General features: G+C 38.5%; 1 protein-coding gene across 1 annotated transcript in view; it reads left to right on the forward strand.

The window, feature by feature from the left end:
- Window positions 1–16,252, forward strand: part of ENAH (ENAH actin regulator) — a 112,163-nt gene extending 95,911 nt beyond the window's left edge. Inside the window, exons 8-17 of the mRNA XM_038760984.1 lie at window positions 369–498; window positions 530–710; window positions 959–1,104; window positions 1,235–1,292; window positions 3,562–3,610; window positions 4,725–4,791; window positions 6,864–6,926; window positions 11,903–11,981; window positions 14,715–14,772; window positions 15,383–16,252. Of these exons, the coding sequence (XP_038616912.1) occupies window positions 369–498; window positions 530–710; window positions 959–1,104; window positions 1,235–1,292; window positions 3,562–3,610; window positions 4,725–4,791; window positions 6,864–6,926; window positions 11,903–11,981; window positions 14,715–14,772; window positions 15,383–15,420 (869 nt within the window). The 3' untranslated portion in view covers window positions 15,421–16,252. The remainder of the gene's footprint in view (window positions 1–368; window positions 499–529; window positions 711–958; window positions 1,105–1,234; window positions 1,293–3,561; window positions 3,611–4,724; window positions 4,792–6,863; window positions 6,927–11,902; window positions 11,982–14,714; window positions 14,773–15,382) is intronic.
- The last annotated feature ends 2,790 nt before the right edge of the window (window positions 16,253–19,042 follow it).

Consider the following 19,042-nt stretch of genomic DNA (forward strand, 5'->3'; position numbering starts at 1 on the left):
TAAATACTGAGATTCAGCTTATGACAGAATTTTGAATAACTCAAGTAGTCCCTGTTGCTATTTTGTCACACATTGACCTGTTCTTTTTTAACACATTGCTGATGAATATTTACATTCTTTGCACACAGTAAGCACTCAGTAAATACAAATGAATGAATGAAATGGATTTCTAAGGGCAAGACTTTATCTATTTGGGTTTTTAAAAGTGTTTTAACTTTGCCAGGGCATTTTTTCTAGTTACCATAAATTGACATATTATAATATAATTTGAACTGTTTAAATTGAGTGTGATGTTGAAGATGCCTTTCCAAGTGAAATGCCTTGCTTTGATGGCCATTTATTTGTATTTCATTTTTATTTTTTATTAGGTGTTGCTTTGGGGCCACCTGCACCTCCACCCCCTCCACCTCTTCCTCCTGGTCCATCCCAAGTTTCAACAGCCATCCCACCTCCCCCAGGGCCACCTCCCCCACCACCCCTTCCATGCTCAGGGCCACCGCCGCCGCCCCCTCCTCCTCCTCCTCCTCCTCCCCCCCCCGCCACCCCCTCCCCTCCCCAGTCAGGTACCCACTCCCACTCCTCCTCCACCGCCTCCTGCTCCTCCTCTCCCTGCTTCTGGATTTTCTATGGGATCTATGTCAGAAGACAATCGCCCCTTAACTGGACTTGCAGCTGCAATTGCGGGAGCCAAACTTAGGAAAGTCTCGCGGGTAAATGCAACTCTGAATTATTTTTCTCTTAATTACTCTTTCCTTAACTCAGTCATGACAATGTAAAATTATCTTGTGATGATTGCAATGAATTTGGGATTTATTTTGATTTTTTTTAAAGTAACTTTTAAAGTTTTCGTGAATCTATTCAGTACTTCATTCTAATGTGTTGTGTTGAGATAGTCTTTGTGTTTGAAAGTAAATGATCGAAAAGTGGCAGACACAAACATTTGTTCTATTGCCTTAAGATTGAAGACAACTCGGTTCCAAGTGGTGGAAGTGCCCCTGGAGGAAGCTCAGCGTTGTCTAAAGCAGACACTGGTCGTGGAAATGGACCCCTTCCCTTAGGAGGTAGTGGATTAATGGAGGAAATGAGTGCCCTGCTGGCCAGGAGGTAAGTGAAGTATCTTATTTGTTTCTGGCGATACATAAATTGAAGTGCCCATTTCCCTGTTGGGAACGAGAACTACCTGGCTACTCTCAGAAAGATAGTGACTTGTGTTTTCGTTGTTTTATTTTAACAGGAGAAGAATTGCTGAAAAGGGATCATCTATAGAACCAGAACAGAAAGATGATAAAACTGTAAGTGGATTAAAACCAAGCGTACCAGTCTCTGAAATGTTGAGTTTGAGAAAAAACAAGCATGATTTATAAGAAATCTCAGTGTTACCACTCAATAAAGCCTGGAAAATGGTGTTGGAAAGTCTCTCTGCCACTTTGCAGGAGATGAAAGGCATGAGAAGAACTCTGGCTCCCAATCCCACTCCTGTTGCTAAGTTCATGGTGGCTACCTCAGGAGAGGAGGGTGTGGCCACGGTCAGAGCCAGGAAGAAATTCTGATCAGCTTGTACCTCAATATCCCCTAAGATATATTTACTAAACATCCTGAACTCCTATAAAGTCCTTGGCTACATACTTTGTGTATAGAGAGGCAAAGGGAACATCCTCTTCTTTGCCCTCGTGAGCTTGCAGAGGGGTTCTGAGATAGTAAGCACTCAATAAATATGATTTACTATGTGAGTGGCATTAATATATCTGCACCCTTTTTGAAGTTGTTGTTGATTTCTGTGTATGTATGTGGTAGTGAGTTACATATGCTGGGTAAAAATGTTTTCCTTTTGTTTGTTTTGACCTGCCTTTAGGCTTTTGTAGCTTGGTAACCCCCACTGCTCCCTAAAGTTTGACTGCAGTAATTTCTCTTCTTAACCCTAAGATCAAACCTTTTCAGTTGGAAAGGATTTTCTATCTGACTTGGCGAGCTGCTCCATTCCCCTGATCATTTTGGTTGCCCTTCTGTGGACTTTTTTTTGCTACCAATTATACTGGACTCATAATTTCAGAGGAGAGTGCACAGTGACTTTCAAGGTTTTTCATGAATCACATTGGTAGCCCCAGGCCTATCTACTTTTATTTGTAATCTGGACTGCTTTTTCCTGGGTGCCTTTCCTTGTGCTTGGCTCACCTTGAAGCTGCTCCTGCCAATTCATTCCCAACTTGACAATGACCTCTATGGACTTGGGGGTTTCATTGCGCACTCTTTTCAGGTCATTTATTAAAAAAAAGACTAAAGCCCATTGCTGGGAACTTCATTTACCCTTTATTTTGAAGAGTGGCATTGTTTTCTATCTCTTAGCTAATTTTCTATCCCTGACACAATATTTCCTTCCAATTTATGATTACTGATTTTAAAACATCGAATATACATCCTTGTCAAAGACATTTTGTATCAAGTAATCAATGATTTTGAACACTTCTCTAAGCACCTGGGAAAGTACAGTAGAGATAATAGACACCATCCCTGCCCTCAAGGAGCTTACTAATGAAAATAATAATGGTAGTATTTGTTAAGCGCTTGCTATGTGCCAAGTACCGTACGAAGCGCTGGGGTAGATACAACATAATGAGGTTGGACACAGATCCTGTTCCGCACGGAGCTCATAGTCTAAATAGGAGGGAGGACGGATATTTAATCCCCATTTTACAGTTGAGGACACTGAGGCCCAATGAAGTTAAGTGCCTTGCCCAAGGTCACACAGCAGGCAAGTGGCAGAGCCAGGATTAGAACTCAGGTCCTCTGACTTCCATGCCTGTGCTCTTTCCATTAGACTGTACTTCATCTCTGAATGTGGTTGGTTTATTTTTCTCCCGTGGCTATCTTCTTTGAACCCCTACAAAGAATTCCAGAAAATTAAAGTATGATTCCTGTCAGGGAAGCCATAACTTTCCACCAAAAGGTTTTTCAAAGTTCTGACTGCTCCTGAAATTGGTTACAAAGTCTGCTAATTCGTCAGTATAGGAACAGTCCTCACTAGTCTAAAATTTCCAGGATCATCTCTGTATTACAGTCTTTTAGGTGTGAGTCTATTGGCAGCCTAGCAGTATTCCAGAATAAGCTTTTGATTTGATTTTTCACTCAAGTCAAGCCTAAATTACTCAGGACCCTGAAGATTCTATGTTGTAGGGGAGATACAGAGCACTTCCTGTTAAGCTAGTGGGTCCATCAGGGTCCATCTGGCAACTTGACGAATAGAAACAATGAGAAGGTAAGGCAAAGCTCAATGCGTAACTGAACATACACTTAAAAAGCCACATATACACATATAAGAAATTTCTATAATTTGAGCTTTTTTTCTGCTATGATTATGTTTCCCCTCCATCCAAATTAGGTTTTACTATGAGAAAGGGAGTACATGTAAAATAATACTTAAAGAAATGATATAATTTCTAATTGTTTTCCTAACCAATATTTGAGATTAATGGCTGTAGTAATAGGTTAACTACTTAAACAATCGCATAATTAACTGAGATCTTTTTGGGTTTACGTGGATTTTTTTCTTTTCCATTTAACCAGGAAGAATCAGAACCATCTACTTCTAAGACCTCTTCAACAAGCACATCTGGTAAGGGCAGTGGCTTCTGAAGTATAATATCTCAATTTTATAAACACCTGATATGAGTTTTGGAAATATCCTACTATCCATCTATTCTGGACTCTTAAAACCTTGTATATGTGAGTGGGCAAGTAGTTTTCTAATTGCTATGTGTTATTCCTATCCTCCTCATGCCCCAGGGCCTTGCTCATCCCCCAAGTTTGGAAAATAACCAAGCTGAGGCTTAACCCCAAGGTATTCATGGCCCATGATCACACTGAACCAAAATGAGTCCAGCCTCACTTTTAAGAAAATATGTCACCCATACTTGGTAGCTGTGTGTGTTTGCCAGTCCTCATGAGCTGATGCATCTCAATAATAATGATGCTATTGTATTAAGTACCTATTAGATGCCAAAAACCGTGCTAAGCCCTGACGTACATTCAGGATAATCAGATAGGTGATAGTCGCTGTCTCTTGGGGATCATAGTTTCAGAAGAAAGAGAGAACAGGAATTTTAGCCCAGTTTTACTGATCCACAGAGAAGTTAAGTGACTTATCCAAGATCACACAGCAGGCAAGTAGCAGAGCTGGGCTTCCAACCTGGGTTTCCTGACTCCCAGTTCTCTGTTCTTTCCACTAGACCATGCTACCTCTGTTGCACTTTAAGCAATTCTTAGATCTAAATCAGCATTTAGTACATTGCTTGGCACATAGTGGTTAACAAAAGTCACAGCTATTATTACTGTTATTATTTTTACCATTATATACAGCATTCCCTTGATCCTGGGAGCAAACTTGGGGTGGGGCAATGAAGAGGGAAGAGTCAGGCATGTAGTTCAGTGGGGATCTGGATCCTAGAGACATCTATAGCAGTTTCACGTACAACATTTTCCATGATGTCCTGTGAAGGAGAGTGGAAAGAATAAAGTAGAGTAACATTTTCTTGGGATGGTTTCAATGCAGCCATGCCTAGAGGTAGGGGAAAGATTAATTGAACAATCAAGCCACCTGGTCAAGTCTCCTGACTCTGTTACTTAAACACTTTCACTGTTTAAACGTGGTCTCCCACATGCAGTGCTTTGATTTCTGGTGATGCCGAAAAGCCAATCAATCTGATGTAATTTTTGTCTTATTCCTAAAGAACCAACAAGAAAACCTTGGGAAAGAACTAATACGATGAATGGCAGCAAGTCACCTGTTATTTCCAGGTAGCGTACATATTTTTACTAATTACCAAAATCAAATGGATGATACTTCAATAGGAAGGAGCCTCATTGCATGTTTTTAAAATTAAATGTAAATGTCCTGAGTGGCTTCTATTTTGACACGTAGAAGTTAGCCAAAGAATGAATTTAAACAGTTGGAGTACCCTGGAATTATAAAAGAAAAAGAGTAAACAAAACAAACTGGAATTTAACATTAGCCATATATTGTATAATTTTTGGAACTGTTAGTTTTCTTCTCCGAGAACAAGTCAGGCAGCCCTTGCCTTTAAGCAAGGCAAGGACAAGGGTAGAGAAAGATCACATTTTAGCTCTGAAGAGAACATGTTGCCTGGCTGCTTGAGAGCTAGAAGACTGAACTGTTCTAGGAATGTTTCTGTCTGAAAAACATGTTTTGCTGCCTTTTACTTTCTCTGCTGCATAGATGACTTTGGAGAACCCTGTTTCATTTTCTGTCATGGCCAAAGTAAACTTGTTTCCAGTCTTCTAAAGCAAGCTGGGAAAAGAAAATAACAAAGCGGAAATTTAGGCATAGTTTTTAGCTTGGTATCAGGTGGACAGTGGTGGGGAATGTTGAGTAGGTGGCTGCCTTGTCACATGACATTTTTCAAAGCCCTGAGTTGTCTTAATTCAGAAGCATCAGTACAGGACTATTTTTTTCATGCTCCTTGCCAATGTTTCATAGAGGGTATCCAAAGTTCTTAACATTCTGATCAACTGAAAGTAAAAGATACCATTTTAGTTTTCCCATATCAGTTTAAATAGCTGTTTTGATGATTCCCTGTAGTGTTTAAATGGCACCACTAATTGTGGAAGAAAAAGGAATTGGTACTTACTCAACTTCAGGGTTAAAAATAAAACAATAATTTTCCAGCATTTACTGAGTTGGCCTGCCACTCCATAGTAGTCTCTGTTGGGAGTGCTGTGCCTTCCAAATGAAATAAGTCAAAGACGATCATTTTTGTGCTAGTGAATAAAACTATTCCTTTAAAACAGCTGGCTTGGTTGATGTTTAGAAATTCAATTGTAACGTATTTACAAAGATATCTCTTGATTCACTTCTTGTGCTTCTTAAAAACTTGGAACTAATTTTGCTATTTTGTATTTGCTTCAGATGCTACCAGCTCTTTACAAAAGAGTAAATAAATACATCCTGATAATTTCTACAGTTTGTTCAAGCACATATTTTCCCAAATTCTGAAAAGTGGGATCCAGCTTTGATTGAGAGGTGGCTAAGGCTTTAAGATACATTTTTTTTTAATTGGCACAGCATTTTTTTTCCACTTTTTTCATTGTTCTTTGAGCTGATTGGCACTGTGTTTTAGCTACTTTATTCATCTTGAGCCTTAAAATAAATGCTTTCCATCTTTTTTAAAAAATATGGAAAATGCCAGCATAATAATAATAATAATGACATTTATTAAGCACTTACTATGTGCAAAGCACTGTTCTAAGCTCTGAGCACTGTTCTAAGTGCTGTTGTAAATGTCCACACCAAGGCAGGAGGTTATATTGGCATTATACAGCATACTAAATGCATTCACCAAGGCTGGAGGACAACTAATTCAGTCTTAATGAACAAATTGATGTATTTTTAAACTTGATGTACTTGTTAGAATGCCATTGCAAAGTGTTTGCTCTATTGTCTAAATTTAAAGAATGGTGGCCATGTACCATGAGAACTTTTTTGTTCTTAAAATAAGAATGGTTCCGATTAGTGTTTTAGCTAGTGTTCATAGGTTTGTATTCAGTTACTCAAGGTTGAACTATCTTGGAGCACATTTTTATGGGTGGATATCTCTGATCCATATTCTATTTGTATAAAAAGGATAGCCCATATGTAGATATTTTTGTCCTGCTGAAATTGACAGGTAAGCGGAATATTTTCTACAAATACAGATACTGTAAAGTTGAGTTCGTAATATAGATTTGTCTTAAAGGTGTTCTTTACAATTTCTAGCTCTATTTGATATTGTGTTGCAAAATCGAAACTTATAAAACAATACCAATACACAAAAGCTCTGTGTACCTATTTAAATGGTTTTTCCCCTCCGTAGACGGGATTCTCCAAGGAAAAATCAGATTGTTTTTGACAACAGGTCCTTTGATTCATTACACAGGTATCATCCTGCTGTGATTTGTGGTTTGAGACCCCTTTAATAACAAATGTGTTCAGGACAGGGTTGAGCTTTTCCTACACTGATTGGTAATCACCACAATACCAAATGATACACATTTCTGAATGGTTTATCTTCCTGTTTTAGTTGTCTGCATTTTCAGATACCACCAAAATAATTTAAATTTCATTAAAAATTTAAAGGTATTTTTTTCCCTGTTAGAATTTTAAGTAGATCATGGAATTAATATATATTGTACTGTGGCATGCTCAGTTAAGAAAGATCAAAGGTAAGACATGCCTTTAGCTTGTCCCTATGTTGGATTTACTTCCATTTGTTTTTCTAGTTCACTATCATTGCGACCAAATTTAAAACCTTTGAGTCAGGTCTCAGATTGGTCAGGATTGTTATCCAAATCCTTGCTACTTTAATGTCATTTACATGGCCCCTGAATTCAAGGGACTGTCCCTTAGATGATCTACTATCATTTACTATCCACAACAGTGCTCCTATTCGAGGGGCAGCCTGGGAGCACATTAATAGTTTAAAACCCCAGTACATCAGATGAAGGTTCTGCTCTCCAGGGCACAAGTCCTAGAATGGATAGGAACCTTGAGCTGTTGGCTAGACATGGTGAATAAGGACATGGTTGGTGGGAGACCTTTAAGCGAAGAATAAAGTTGGCGACATCACAGCCTCTATTGGTAGCTCTTTTCAATGTTGTATCACCCTGGTAAAGCAACTCATAAAAGATTAATTGTCCAGATAGCTGATTTGTTTGAAGAGAGTCTGTTTTAGAATCACCTAGTGGAAACCATGCTGTGCCCCCTCCCCTGAAGATTTCCATTAGTCACTTGGAGCAGAGGACAAGGAATTATTGCTCTTTTAGCTCAGAGAACAGGGACTTGGAACTGCAGGCTAAACTGCTTCATATCCAGCAACTACCTAGCAACCTGCAGTTGTCAAGTTGGGAATGCCTGGGGTGAAAGGTGATTCTGAGATTCCTTGGATATGTCAAACACCCTAGGGTTAAGGGCATTTGATTGAAGGCTTGAGGATGACCCGGGTCTTTCCACACTACTGTAACTGCCGGGAAAGAGAGGAGGAATAGATTTCCCCTGGGTTGGTCCCAGCCCAACTGAGGTCTTAGTAGCATGCTCACTGGGGGTTCTCAGATGCTTGATGAGGGTTGTGATCCAAAGCCACCTCAGAATTTGAATATGTCTGTCTACAGCCCAGTCAATTGGCCCCAGAAACCTGCAGGAAGCAGGGGGATCATTGTCTGATGAGCAGTTCAGTTTCTCCTGAAACATTAATTCGTGGCTAAGAGAGACAGAATAGTAAGGATGAATCTACTGACACACCACTTACCTCATTTTCCAGATAGTTTCAGCCTCTCCATCAGTAGACCATCCACAAATTCATCATCTGTGTTTGAACCAGCTAGATTTTTCACTTATACAATGTATAATCTTGAATCCTAGAAGCAAAGAGCTTGTTAAATTTGTGTCCATGACATTGCATATTGTGATTCTCACAAATCAGCATGTATTGACCTTTTTAAAAATAGCAAATGCTTAATCTATATTTAAGTGATTTCAGCCACAGAACGGAACAAAGGAGTGTTCCTCTGGCACACTCCCTGGGAGATACCACCCTTTGCCATGAGCAGGGAAAGTCTCTATAATTTTGGTTTGCTTTTCTAGAACCAAATATAAAGTAAGAACCCTCATGTATTAAATATACATTTTGTTTAAAACACTCAGCTGGCCGTCGTGTAAAGTATTCAACTGGTGGTTTTCATTTTCTTGTAGGATCTGCAATGAGATTCACACATTTTTGCCACATTCTGGCCTGCCAAAATTACTTTCACATTATTGCTGAGCGATCAGTACTTGAATAAGTTTCCCCTTCTTATTAGGTAGCTTTCTAATCTAAATCTAATTTATTCCTAAAAGAAAATAGGTTTAGTTTATCTACCCAAACTTAACGTAAAGGGCTTATTGTGTTGACTGTCCTCACATCAAGATGGAGCTCTGGTACAGGTATTAAAGTAGATTTAACAAATAGGTCTTTAATGATAAATTGCCCACAACCCTTTTCTCTTTCTTCTTCCCCTTCCAAAATAGTTTAACTAAATATTACATTTTGCCGTTAAAGAAGTGGTGATTACATCTGTCCTTCAGTATGAAAAGTTCCCCCCTTTAGCAAATTACTCTGGTGGTGGTGAATTGCATGTAAGCATGAGTTGAATCTTTTTAAGTCGCATGTTTTAACAATTTGTGTATCAAATGAAATTCAAGTGAAATAACTCAGACCTGGGGCGGCTGTTTTGAGGTTATTTTAAGTGCCACTGTACCTTGGCTTCTGTGTGCTCTTCTCCCATCTCTGGAGAAATTCCTAGGAAAAGGGTCCTCAATGCCTCTTTGAATTACTGTAGAACCAGGAACCTTGAAGGAAATTTTAGACTTTGGACTGGGGTCTAAAAAGCCATCCTGGTGTGTGGGGCTAGAGATATTTCAGATAGAGTGCCTGGAGGTATCATGCTGACTATCACTGGGTGATCCAGAAATATCTGGATTCAGCGTCATCCTGAGATATCTGATTAGTAGAGAGCTGTTGATTTTCATTCTTTATTTGGGGAATAAGAAGCAGATAGAATAGTCAAACTAAATATCCAAATATTTCATTTTGCCAGTAGTCTCAGACTTCTCCCCACCAAACCATTTGCAGACCAGTTAGTAAGTAGAAACATTGATTAGTTTCCTTTCTCCTGCCCACCAGCTGTTAACAAATCCATTAATAAAAGTAGTTTCAAGGAAGACAGCAGAAGAAAGGTGGGAGAGATTCAAAGAGCAGGAAGAATTCACATCGGAATAAGCTACATTTGGATAATTCTGGTGGAAATTAGCTCAGTGAAACTGGCTTCTCAAAGGTATTTGCTTAAACAGATTTTCCAAGGTAATTGAACTTATTCTTGGTTTCTCTGTTTAAAGCATTTAAATATGTATAAATTGCTGTGTATCACTTGGTTAACATTTTCAAGTTCCGTCTGGCTTCATTCAGTGCCTTGCAATTGTGCTGGCTGAAAAAACACTGGTACCTCTCAAGATTGGAGTTTGTTTTTAGATATGTCTATGAGGAGCATGGAATATCTAAGAAGGAAGAGGAGAAAAATATAATCTTATACCCAAGTCTCCCTCTAGGTGACTGTTAATAGGACAGAAGGGGTTTTGGTTTGCTCACCTACACTGTGATTTGGGAGCTGCTTTGCCCAGATGTCTGAGAATAATTAACAGTTATAAAGGGAAGATTAGAGAAATTGGTGGTGGGGAGACAGTTCAAGCACAGGCATACGGAATTGTTATCTGGGCATAAGGAGAGTGAAGAAAGAATAAATTTCTCCAAAGCTTCTCCAGGAGAAGCACAAAAAATGCTGGGTGTTCAACCAAGGAGACAACCCTTGAGCCAAAGAATAAAAATGCATTTATTTTTTCATCCTTAACAGTTTAAGGATTTCCTCTGCCTGCAGTCTAGCCAGTAGCATTTGCAGACCAAAATGAAGTAATGAAGTAATCTTCCCTTCAAAAATCTTTGGAGAAAAAAATAAGTTCAGAAAAACATAATGCAGTTGCACTGTGGGTTCCAAATGAACTATACTTTTATTTTAATGAGGTATAATTGTAAAAGGATGTTTCCCGTACTGGTTATTATAAATCTTGAAATCTCATATTTTGTAATTTTGTTTTGGTTCCATATTAACAGTCCTTGCCCTACTACTGCTTGAAAAGTGGTTAATTGTTAAGCCATTAAAATGGAAAACTGACCAATTACTATATGAGACTCTGGATTGAGGAGTCTGTTGTCCAGTCAGAAATAACTTTAACTAGCCATTAAGTTCACTTGTAAGGATTATCTACCCTCCTGACCAGTATATGTGAATGTATAATGCCTGTGGAAGCTGAGTTGTCACTAGAATGAGGTGATTTACAAGAACAGGATGATGTCTCAATTTTGTTCTACCATCTCTTGAACCCACGTTCTATTATTGTTTATGTAACACAGATGTAACAGTGTGGTGGAGAGCCTACACAGCTCAGCTGTACAATTATTTCATAAGCTTTTTCAAAAAGTCCCAAAATTGCAGTACCAGTTCTTAAAGAGCTTTTGGTGGTTAGAATCTTATTTCAGTTTCAAAACAGCTCTCTGCATTGGAAATACTCAAATTAAGTTTGGTCAGTTCCTTTAATCTGATAAACTTCCTGCCAAATATTTCTATTCTATATGAAAGTAGTCTGAAAACCAGTCAGAATTAATCAGGCCTGTGTCTGGTATATAGTGTTCCTTTATTTTTCAAATGTAAGTGTTTGTGCTAGCTTGTACTAGAAAAATAAAGTTATATACGTACCCCTAAAAGTGAGTTTTTATTGAAAAATATTAATTATGTATTCTTTTGGAAGCTAAAATTAGTGGTTTTTAGAAAGTGTTTCTCGGAATTAAAAATCCAGGCTTTCTTCCTCTCCTCCCACCCTGCACCCGCACCCCCACCCCCCTAGCTGAGTTGTCAGGGCGATATTGGCTCCCAGAAGTCTTGTAGAAAACATAAAAAAGTGTGTTAAAAAATAAAGCGGAGGTGAGGGGGAATGGGCCACTATTTTCCTCAGGCAGATCTTTTTAGCATGTACTTTATAGTCATGCAGTGCATTATTTTTTTGCTGCCACAATTGAAGAGAGCCAGAGGGTGTCTGATGTGCCCTTCCTTACATGAACACATTTTATCCGGGCTCCTAAAAGCAGAGATGGGAATCTTGACAATTTCCCTCAAACTTTGATATACGGTCTAATTCTGGAGTTTTACTCTAAACTGAATTTGTTATTTTTCTTCAAAGAAAATGTCATGTTTATCTTGGGTTAATAGTGCCTTTAGTTCAAATGAGATCAGAGTGGAAATGCTCACTTTACATTAATTTCTTCTACAGACCAAAATCTACACCATCTGGGCAACCCAGTGCCAATGGAGTGCAATCAGAAGGGATAGACTATGACAGATTGAAGCAGGTATTGTGCAATCATATATCGTCTTTCATTTGGTTTTCGGCTTTCTGCACAAAGTATCAACTTTAGGGGTTTAAAAATGATGTAATCCAGTTATTTAATTTTAAAAATCACATTCAAATTTCAGGTCTTCCATTTTAACTCCATCTTTGAGTCAATACAGTGTTGCCTGTATAATCAGCATTTATCTTGTAATATACTCTGTTCTGCCAGAATGTGTGTTTTCTCCACCCATTCTGGCTAGGATGTTGTTAGTGAATTAGGGAACATAGATCCAATAATGCAAGCCTGTTGGGGCATAGGGCAGTGGGGTGTCAAGAGAAATGGCACTTATGCAATGTCAGAATGGAGGGATGCTACTGCACAAACCTCTCTTAATGTGGGGTTTTGCAAGAATACAACCCCCTTGTTATGGGAGACCTGGTAATTTGGATTGCAAATTAACCAATCGTAAAGAAATATAACATGACAGTTACCTTATTATGCATGGAGCAAGAAGAATGACGACATTCACATGAAGAGGTAAATAAGCACAACCTGACTCTGTGTGTGGATTACCCAAAGGAAACTCCAGAATCTGTACTGAGGGGAGATGGGAAATTTCACCTTTTCCCCCGGCATCAGGAAAAAATTTGATGTTAAAAAAAATGTCCAAATCTTCTAACTGCCACATTCCAAAGTGCAAATGAAATATGTGACAATAGAGATATTGACGATTCATAACAAAAATGCCCCAAATTAACTTGGGTGAAGCAAAATTAGGAGGAATTTGTGAAATAACTTCCATTTTGGAAAGGAAAGCATTAAGAAAAAATATAAAATTTAAGTTTCGTCATTTCTAAAACATGTAGTTTATGGATAGGTGGTAGAAATTGGATTATGTAGGTAAAACCCTAAAAATATGTTTCCATTTTATACCTTTTCCCTGGGCCCCTTCACGTATCATAAGATAGAGCTAGGACTGTTGTGGAATAAGATAGCTCTGCCACTCCCAACTGAACTCGAACACATGCTCCATTTGGCCACATCACATAGGCCTTACTTCCCGACGACCAGCCCCCTGGAGCACTGAAAGCGAGGAATGTAAAACTTAACATCCTTTAAATATGAATAATGAAAATAATTTGGGTTAAGAGTAAAATTACTTGATTAATGCATCAGTTCTACTAAAACTATTTTAGATAGAAAACAAGAAGGGTAGGTACCAGTACTTTGAAGAGGAAATGATAGCTCCTGAACTTCCACCTGGATGTCTGTCAAAGGACCTTTCCCTTGTCCACCCCCTCGGGCCTCTCCACTCAGCCTGCTGGGGTAATGGAGGGGCAGGGAATTCTGTAGTGGCTTGAACCCTCGAGTGGCAGCAGCGCCAACACCAGTGCCCCGGTTCTTCCACACCCCCACCCCAACCTCAGTTCTTGTTTCAGTTGAGAGTTCAAGCACTTAATACAGTGCTCTGCGTATGATAAGTGCTCAATAAATATGATTGAATGAATGTTATATGCTGATTGCCTAGTGAATGGATTTTTATAAAGATCCTGGATTCTTTTTAGAAGAGGGAAAACTATATCCAGGAAGCTGCAATAGTTCCCTTCCATATATGCTAAAAGGAACTGAGTTTTGCCATCCATAGATCTGTGGTTGTGCCAATTTGCATAATTCAGTGTGGATTAGTCAGGGAAGGGAGCATGTGAAGAGAAGCAGCGTGGCCTAGTGGAAAGAGCACAGGCCTGGGAATCCGAGGACTTGGGTTCTAATCCCAGCTCTGACACTTGTCTGCTGTGTAACCATGGACATGTCACTTAATTTCTCTTTGCCTCAATTCCCTCTGCTTCAAAATGGGGATCCAGTATCTGTTCTCCCTCTTTCTTAGACTGTGAAACCCCTGTTTTGGGTGTGATTCTTGTATGTACCCCAGTGCTTGACACATAGTAAGAATTTAACAAACATGAAAATTATTACTGCTATCATGGGCAATCTAGTCTATTCCTTGGGACAAAGAACCCAGCGTTAAGCATCATTATGTCTGAGTTGGACACAGTGGTTGGAGTGCCTCTTACCTGCTCCTGCCATTACTGAGTAGCTTCTTGAAAGACTCCCTGCAGCAAATTCGGGGGGTGGGGGTGGGAGCAGCAAAATGGAAGCCAGAACAGATAAGAATAGAAAAAGGCTCATGCTACTGGCTCTCCAAATTCAGGCCCCTGACTGGAGCCCAGGGAGGAGCAGAGCAGCCAGGCCTTGAGTTTGGGTATATAAAAAGGGTCACTAGGTGAGTTGAGGGGATGGTTGTTGCATTTCTGGGGTACGGTTGTAAATGTTTGGGGATGCCTCTTCTACATTTCCAAAGCCTAAGCAAAGGTAGACAATTCCACTAGTGATTAATATTTGAAATTAGTTAAAACTGGCGATCTCATGGATTGCCTTTGTTCAGTGTAGATATTCTACATTCTAAAATGTTCTAAAATGAAAATGATTATCTTGGTCTTTCTGCTCTAGATAGGTATTTATACCCCTTCTGAAAATCATGACAAATATATCTTGAGGAAGAGAGAGGAAAAATAGGCAGTAATGAAATTGTGGTCTTAATGACCAAAATTAATGGGGCCCCAGAGAGTAGTATAATAGTATACAGTATCTAAATTGTCAAATAAATATTAAATTGTTAATTCCTTAAAAAAATCAGAACTGCATTGACTTATCTTCAGCAATAATATTTTCTATTTTTTCCCTCAAATCTAGGATATTTTAGATGAAATGAGAAAAGAATTGACAAAACTAAAAGAAGAACTCATTGATGGTAAGTTTTTATACAAATTTTTTATCCATTTGAGCAGATAAGTGCACATTTTTAAGTCGTATGTGAATGTAGGAATAGCTGATCATCCCAGAAGCCGTTAAGATTGTATACATTTAAGAGGGAAGTTCCTGAAGGTTAGAAGGGTCACAGGAACCAACAGAAGATGCAGAAGTTCTCCTGGATCCTGGTGGCTTGGAGGTCCTGGCTGCACATATTGGCTGGGATTAGTCCCACAGGTGGTGGAAGGGAACCCTTGATGGCTGACACTTATCAGAGCTTGATTTTATCTAATGGGCAAACTCACTCCCCAGCACCAGGTTTAATCCATTCACCCACTGGTAGCTCTCACGGTCTGTTGAGTAGATCTGCTAATTCTATTGTACTGTATTCTCTCAAGCACTTAGTACAGTGCTCTGCTCATAGTAAGCACTCAATAAATGCGATTGACTGAATGAATAGGTGCTATCTGTGAGTATACACCGAAGGTGGAATTTGGACAGGGCTCCTTAAGGTGTTTTAATGAGGTAGACTCATTTCCTGCATATGGTCAGCTAACCATTTGATGTGGAGAAATCATGCATTAATCTTTTTTTTTTTCTTTCTTAATCAGCAATCAGGCAGGAACTGAGCAAGTCGAATACTGCATAGAAAGACTAGAACTAAGAAGATGTGACTTTGACCGGATTAAAAAAACAACAATGTTTTGTGAGGAAATGGGAGCTAGAGACTTTGAAGGAGGGAAAATCAACATATTCTGAAAACCTTCAGACACAACACTTGGGTGATATGCTATTTCCCTCCTAGTTTGCTGCTTTTTTCTGACCTTTACAGCAGGGTGGAAAAGAGTCTTAAAAGTTACTGTAATGATTATGCAGAAAATCCTATAACTGTCTGATGAGATCACGGTGCATTGAATGTTCTCATGTCCAAGATAAAATTGCACATTTTTCCGAATTCATTGTTAAAACAAAAAAGGGAAAAGCTTAAGAAGGCTTTTCAGAGAGGTTTTCAGAGTTAATGAAGGATTTAGCAAGTTAACTGTTGTACTGCAAATGTATCTCAGGTTTGTCTTCCTATCATATTGGAGGTTCCATGAATAATGGTTAGACGTATAGATTTGGATCAAAAGATGGAACAAATGGAGCTGTGTGTGCTTTAAAGGGCAGTATTTGTAAGAAAGTAATCTAGAAATGACTTATCCAACTTTGGAAATTTTATGATGATAGGAAGCCTCTCTAGTTAGCCTTCATGCAATTTCATAGATTAATAGCAGCAGATTCAGTCCACAGTTTAAAGATGTAGATGCCTTCCCAGATTGTTACAATGCTTTACCAAATCGAAGACTTTGACATATTACAAATCAGTGGTCAAATTTAAACCATTAGTATGTTGTAGATTTATGGTAGGTTTTCAGGCTTTTTTTTTAGATTTCTGCATGTGGACATTTTTGTAATGTAACTCAACCATGGCGGAAATAGCTTTTTTCAATTACAAAAAGGCAATGCATGTCACACAAGTATTAGGTAGCCTTTTCATTTTAAGGCTTGACACCCAGGGAAAAAAATATTTTGTATGGAGGGTGGGGGAAGGAGGGAATTATTTTTCATTTAAAATTGACTCATTTCTGCACTCTTTTTTTCTCAAACATTACCTGCATGTATAATGATGAGGAACATTTGTGACATGTTAATAGAACCATTTGCTTAATGTTTTATATGATTTCTTTAGTTATTTGTGTTTTATTCTCAGTAATGTTTCAACGTGGTTCTGAAATTCCTCTTTTAAATATCACATGATCTCCAGAGTTTGGTCACAGAAATCTGGCAAACGGTACAAGGGGTATCCCTGCATTCCCATAGGGTACGGATGTTCAAAGGCTAGTCCAGCACTCTGCAAGGCTGCTTTTGATTTCCAGTGATGAAAATATTCATTAATTATGGTATTTGTTAAGCGCTTACTATGTGCCGAGCACTGTTTTAAGCGCAAGTTAGGAGGGAGTAGGATTTAATCCCCGTTTTTCAGATGTGGTAACTGAGGCTTACAGAAGTTAAGTGACTTGCCCAAGGTCACACAGCATTCATTCATTCAATTGTATTTATTAAGCGCTTACTGTGTGCAGAGCTCTTTACTAAGCGCTTGGGAAGTACAAGTTGGCAACATATAGAGACGGTCCCTACCCAACAGTGGGCTCACAGTCTAGACGGGGGACACAGCAGACACATGGCAGAGCCAGGATTAAAGCCCAGATCCTCTGACTCTCAGTCCCCTGCTCTTTCCACTAGGCCACACTGCAGGAAAGCAGTTGTGCAGCATGATGAGCATATAAATTTAGGGAAAAGGGAAGGTGATAATAGTTCTTCTCAATTTTCTTTACTGAAAAAAGTGAGACTGGAGGGAGAAAAAAAAAATGGACTTTCTACATGCTTCCTGGTGTGTGGTTGTGTGTAGCCACGTGGGTGTGGATGTGTGGTGATTAAAGCCCTCACATTTTTTTGTTTCCTTTTCCTTTTTTTTTTCCTAAATTGAAACTAGTGAGATAAAGTGGAAATAAGTTCCCGAAACTCATAAGGAAAGCTCTTCGGAGAATTTAGCAAATCAGATTTTTTTCAGTATCTAATCCTGATTTAGGCCGACGTATTCTAGTGCCATATTTGCTTTGAGGTCTGGGCTGATCAGAAGTTTTGCTGTCATTTGGGAGAAATGATCCAAAAGTTTAAATCTGATTTCTAGAGTCCTTGCCACTCAATTTGCTCCTTTAAAACAAGCAAAAACACATTCTCCCAAGTGCTGATCACCAGTGTAAATCAACAGCACTTATTAAAGAAAGGCTTGAATGAGGGATTTTTTTTCCAATTAAAATGTTCCCCTGTTTCTATATACTACGTTTAAAATATTGATATACAACAGAAAAAGAAAGTACCACCAGTGTGTATACAGTTTCTTTTTCAACAACAGTGCACTGTTCTGCATGTGGTATTGAAGGCATTAAAGATGCAGCAAACTTGAAAAGCTATTGTTCTCTGAAAAGTGAGAAGGCATTTTCATCTGTTAGTGTAATTTTTGTTTGTGAAACTCCTTTACATTAGGATTCATGCAACCACCCCAATCAGAAATCATGTTCGATTTTATTAGCAAAGTTAAAATGGGTAATGGAATAGCGTATTGGGTACGAGTGGTCCAAAGGAGATTAATGACTAAAATACTGGATCTTGAAAGAAACTGGTTTATGCACTAAACGTTTTGTGCCTTGGTCTAAAATTAACATGATTTCTGTGTGAAAGAACAAAAGGCAGATGTTTATTCATGGTATTTTTCATTTTGCATTATCCGAGATTACTAAATTGAATTTTTATAGGAAATTTGATTGATTGATTTGATTGAATTAAAGTTGACTGTAAACATTTGCTGTCGCACCTGACAGTTATGTTGTTGACAGAGATTTCAGTAATTAAAATGAGAAGTGAAAGCTGAGATTTTTTTCCTCACTGTTTAAACTAAGTTCCTTGATGGTTACTAAGTTCCTTGATGGTTTTTGTACTTTTGTACATTGGATGTCTTAAGCTAAGTATAGTTTAGGAGCTCCTTTCTAATTCCCCGAAGGTATTGCTTTCCTTAACACTGTGATCTGATCTGTGATAAATCTGAACTATACACAAGTGGCTAACAAGTCAACTGCAAGAAAACTGAATGTACAAATCGTAGTGCTGGTGCTGAAATCTCTTCACAATAGTCATCTTGATTTTTAAGTTGATTGTTTAAAATTTTTTCAAACATCGTGTCATTCATGACTGAAGATGAAACACTAATGAATGTTGAATTTTCATACTTTCGGTTTACTTCCTTTGTAGGTTAATTTTTGGTTCATTTCCTGCTATTTTTATCATACTGTCATTTAAATTTCTTACCATGCTAACTCTTTGTGCGATTGAATAAAATTGCAATATATACATGTTGCAACCACTTGTTTGTGACATTCAGCTCATCCTCTGGACTGGCCTGTTGGTTTCAAAATAGGTTTTACGGAATGTGAAAAATGGCACTAAGTCCATTTTTCCACTACTCGATGGTCTAGCTATCACTATCAATTTCTGGGAAGAAAACTTTTATAAAAAGAATGAATAACAGGAAAATATATAGGGAATATGTATAGTTCATAAATGAAAACCAGTTACCTAATTTGAAGAAAGCTGTAGCTGTACTGTTTTTGTTAGCTCTTTTTTCCTGCCAATTCAGCTTGACACGGTCTTAGCCATAAAGCCAAGGGGAATTA

The sequence above is a fragment of the Tachyglossus aculeatus genome, chromosome 19 (genome assembly GCF_015852505.1).
Source record: "Tachyglossus aculeatus isolate mTacAcu1 chromosome 19, mTacAcu1.pri, whole genome shotgun sequence".
Taxonomy (NCBI): domain Eukaryota; kingdom Metazoa; phylum Chordata; class Mammalia; order Monotremata; family Tachyglossidae; genus Tachyglossus; species Tachyglossus aculeatus.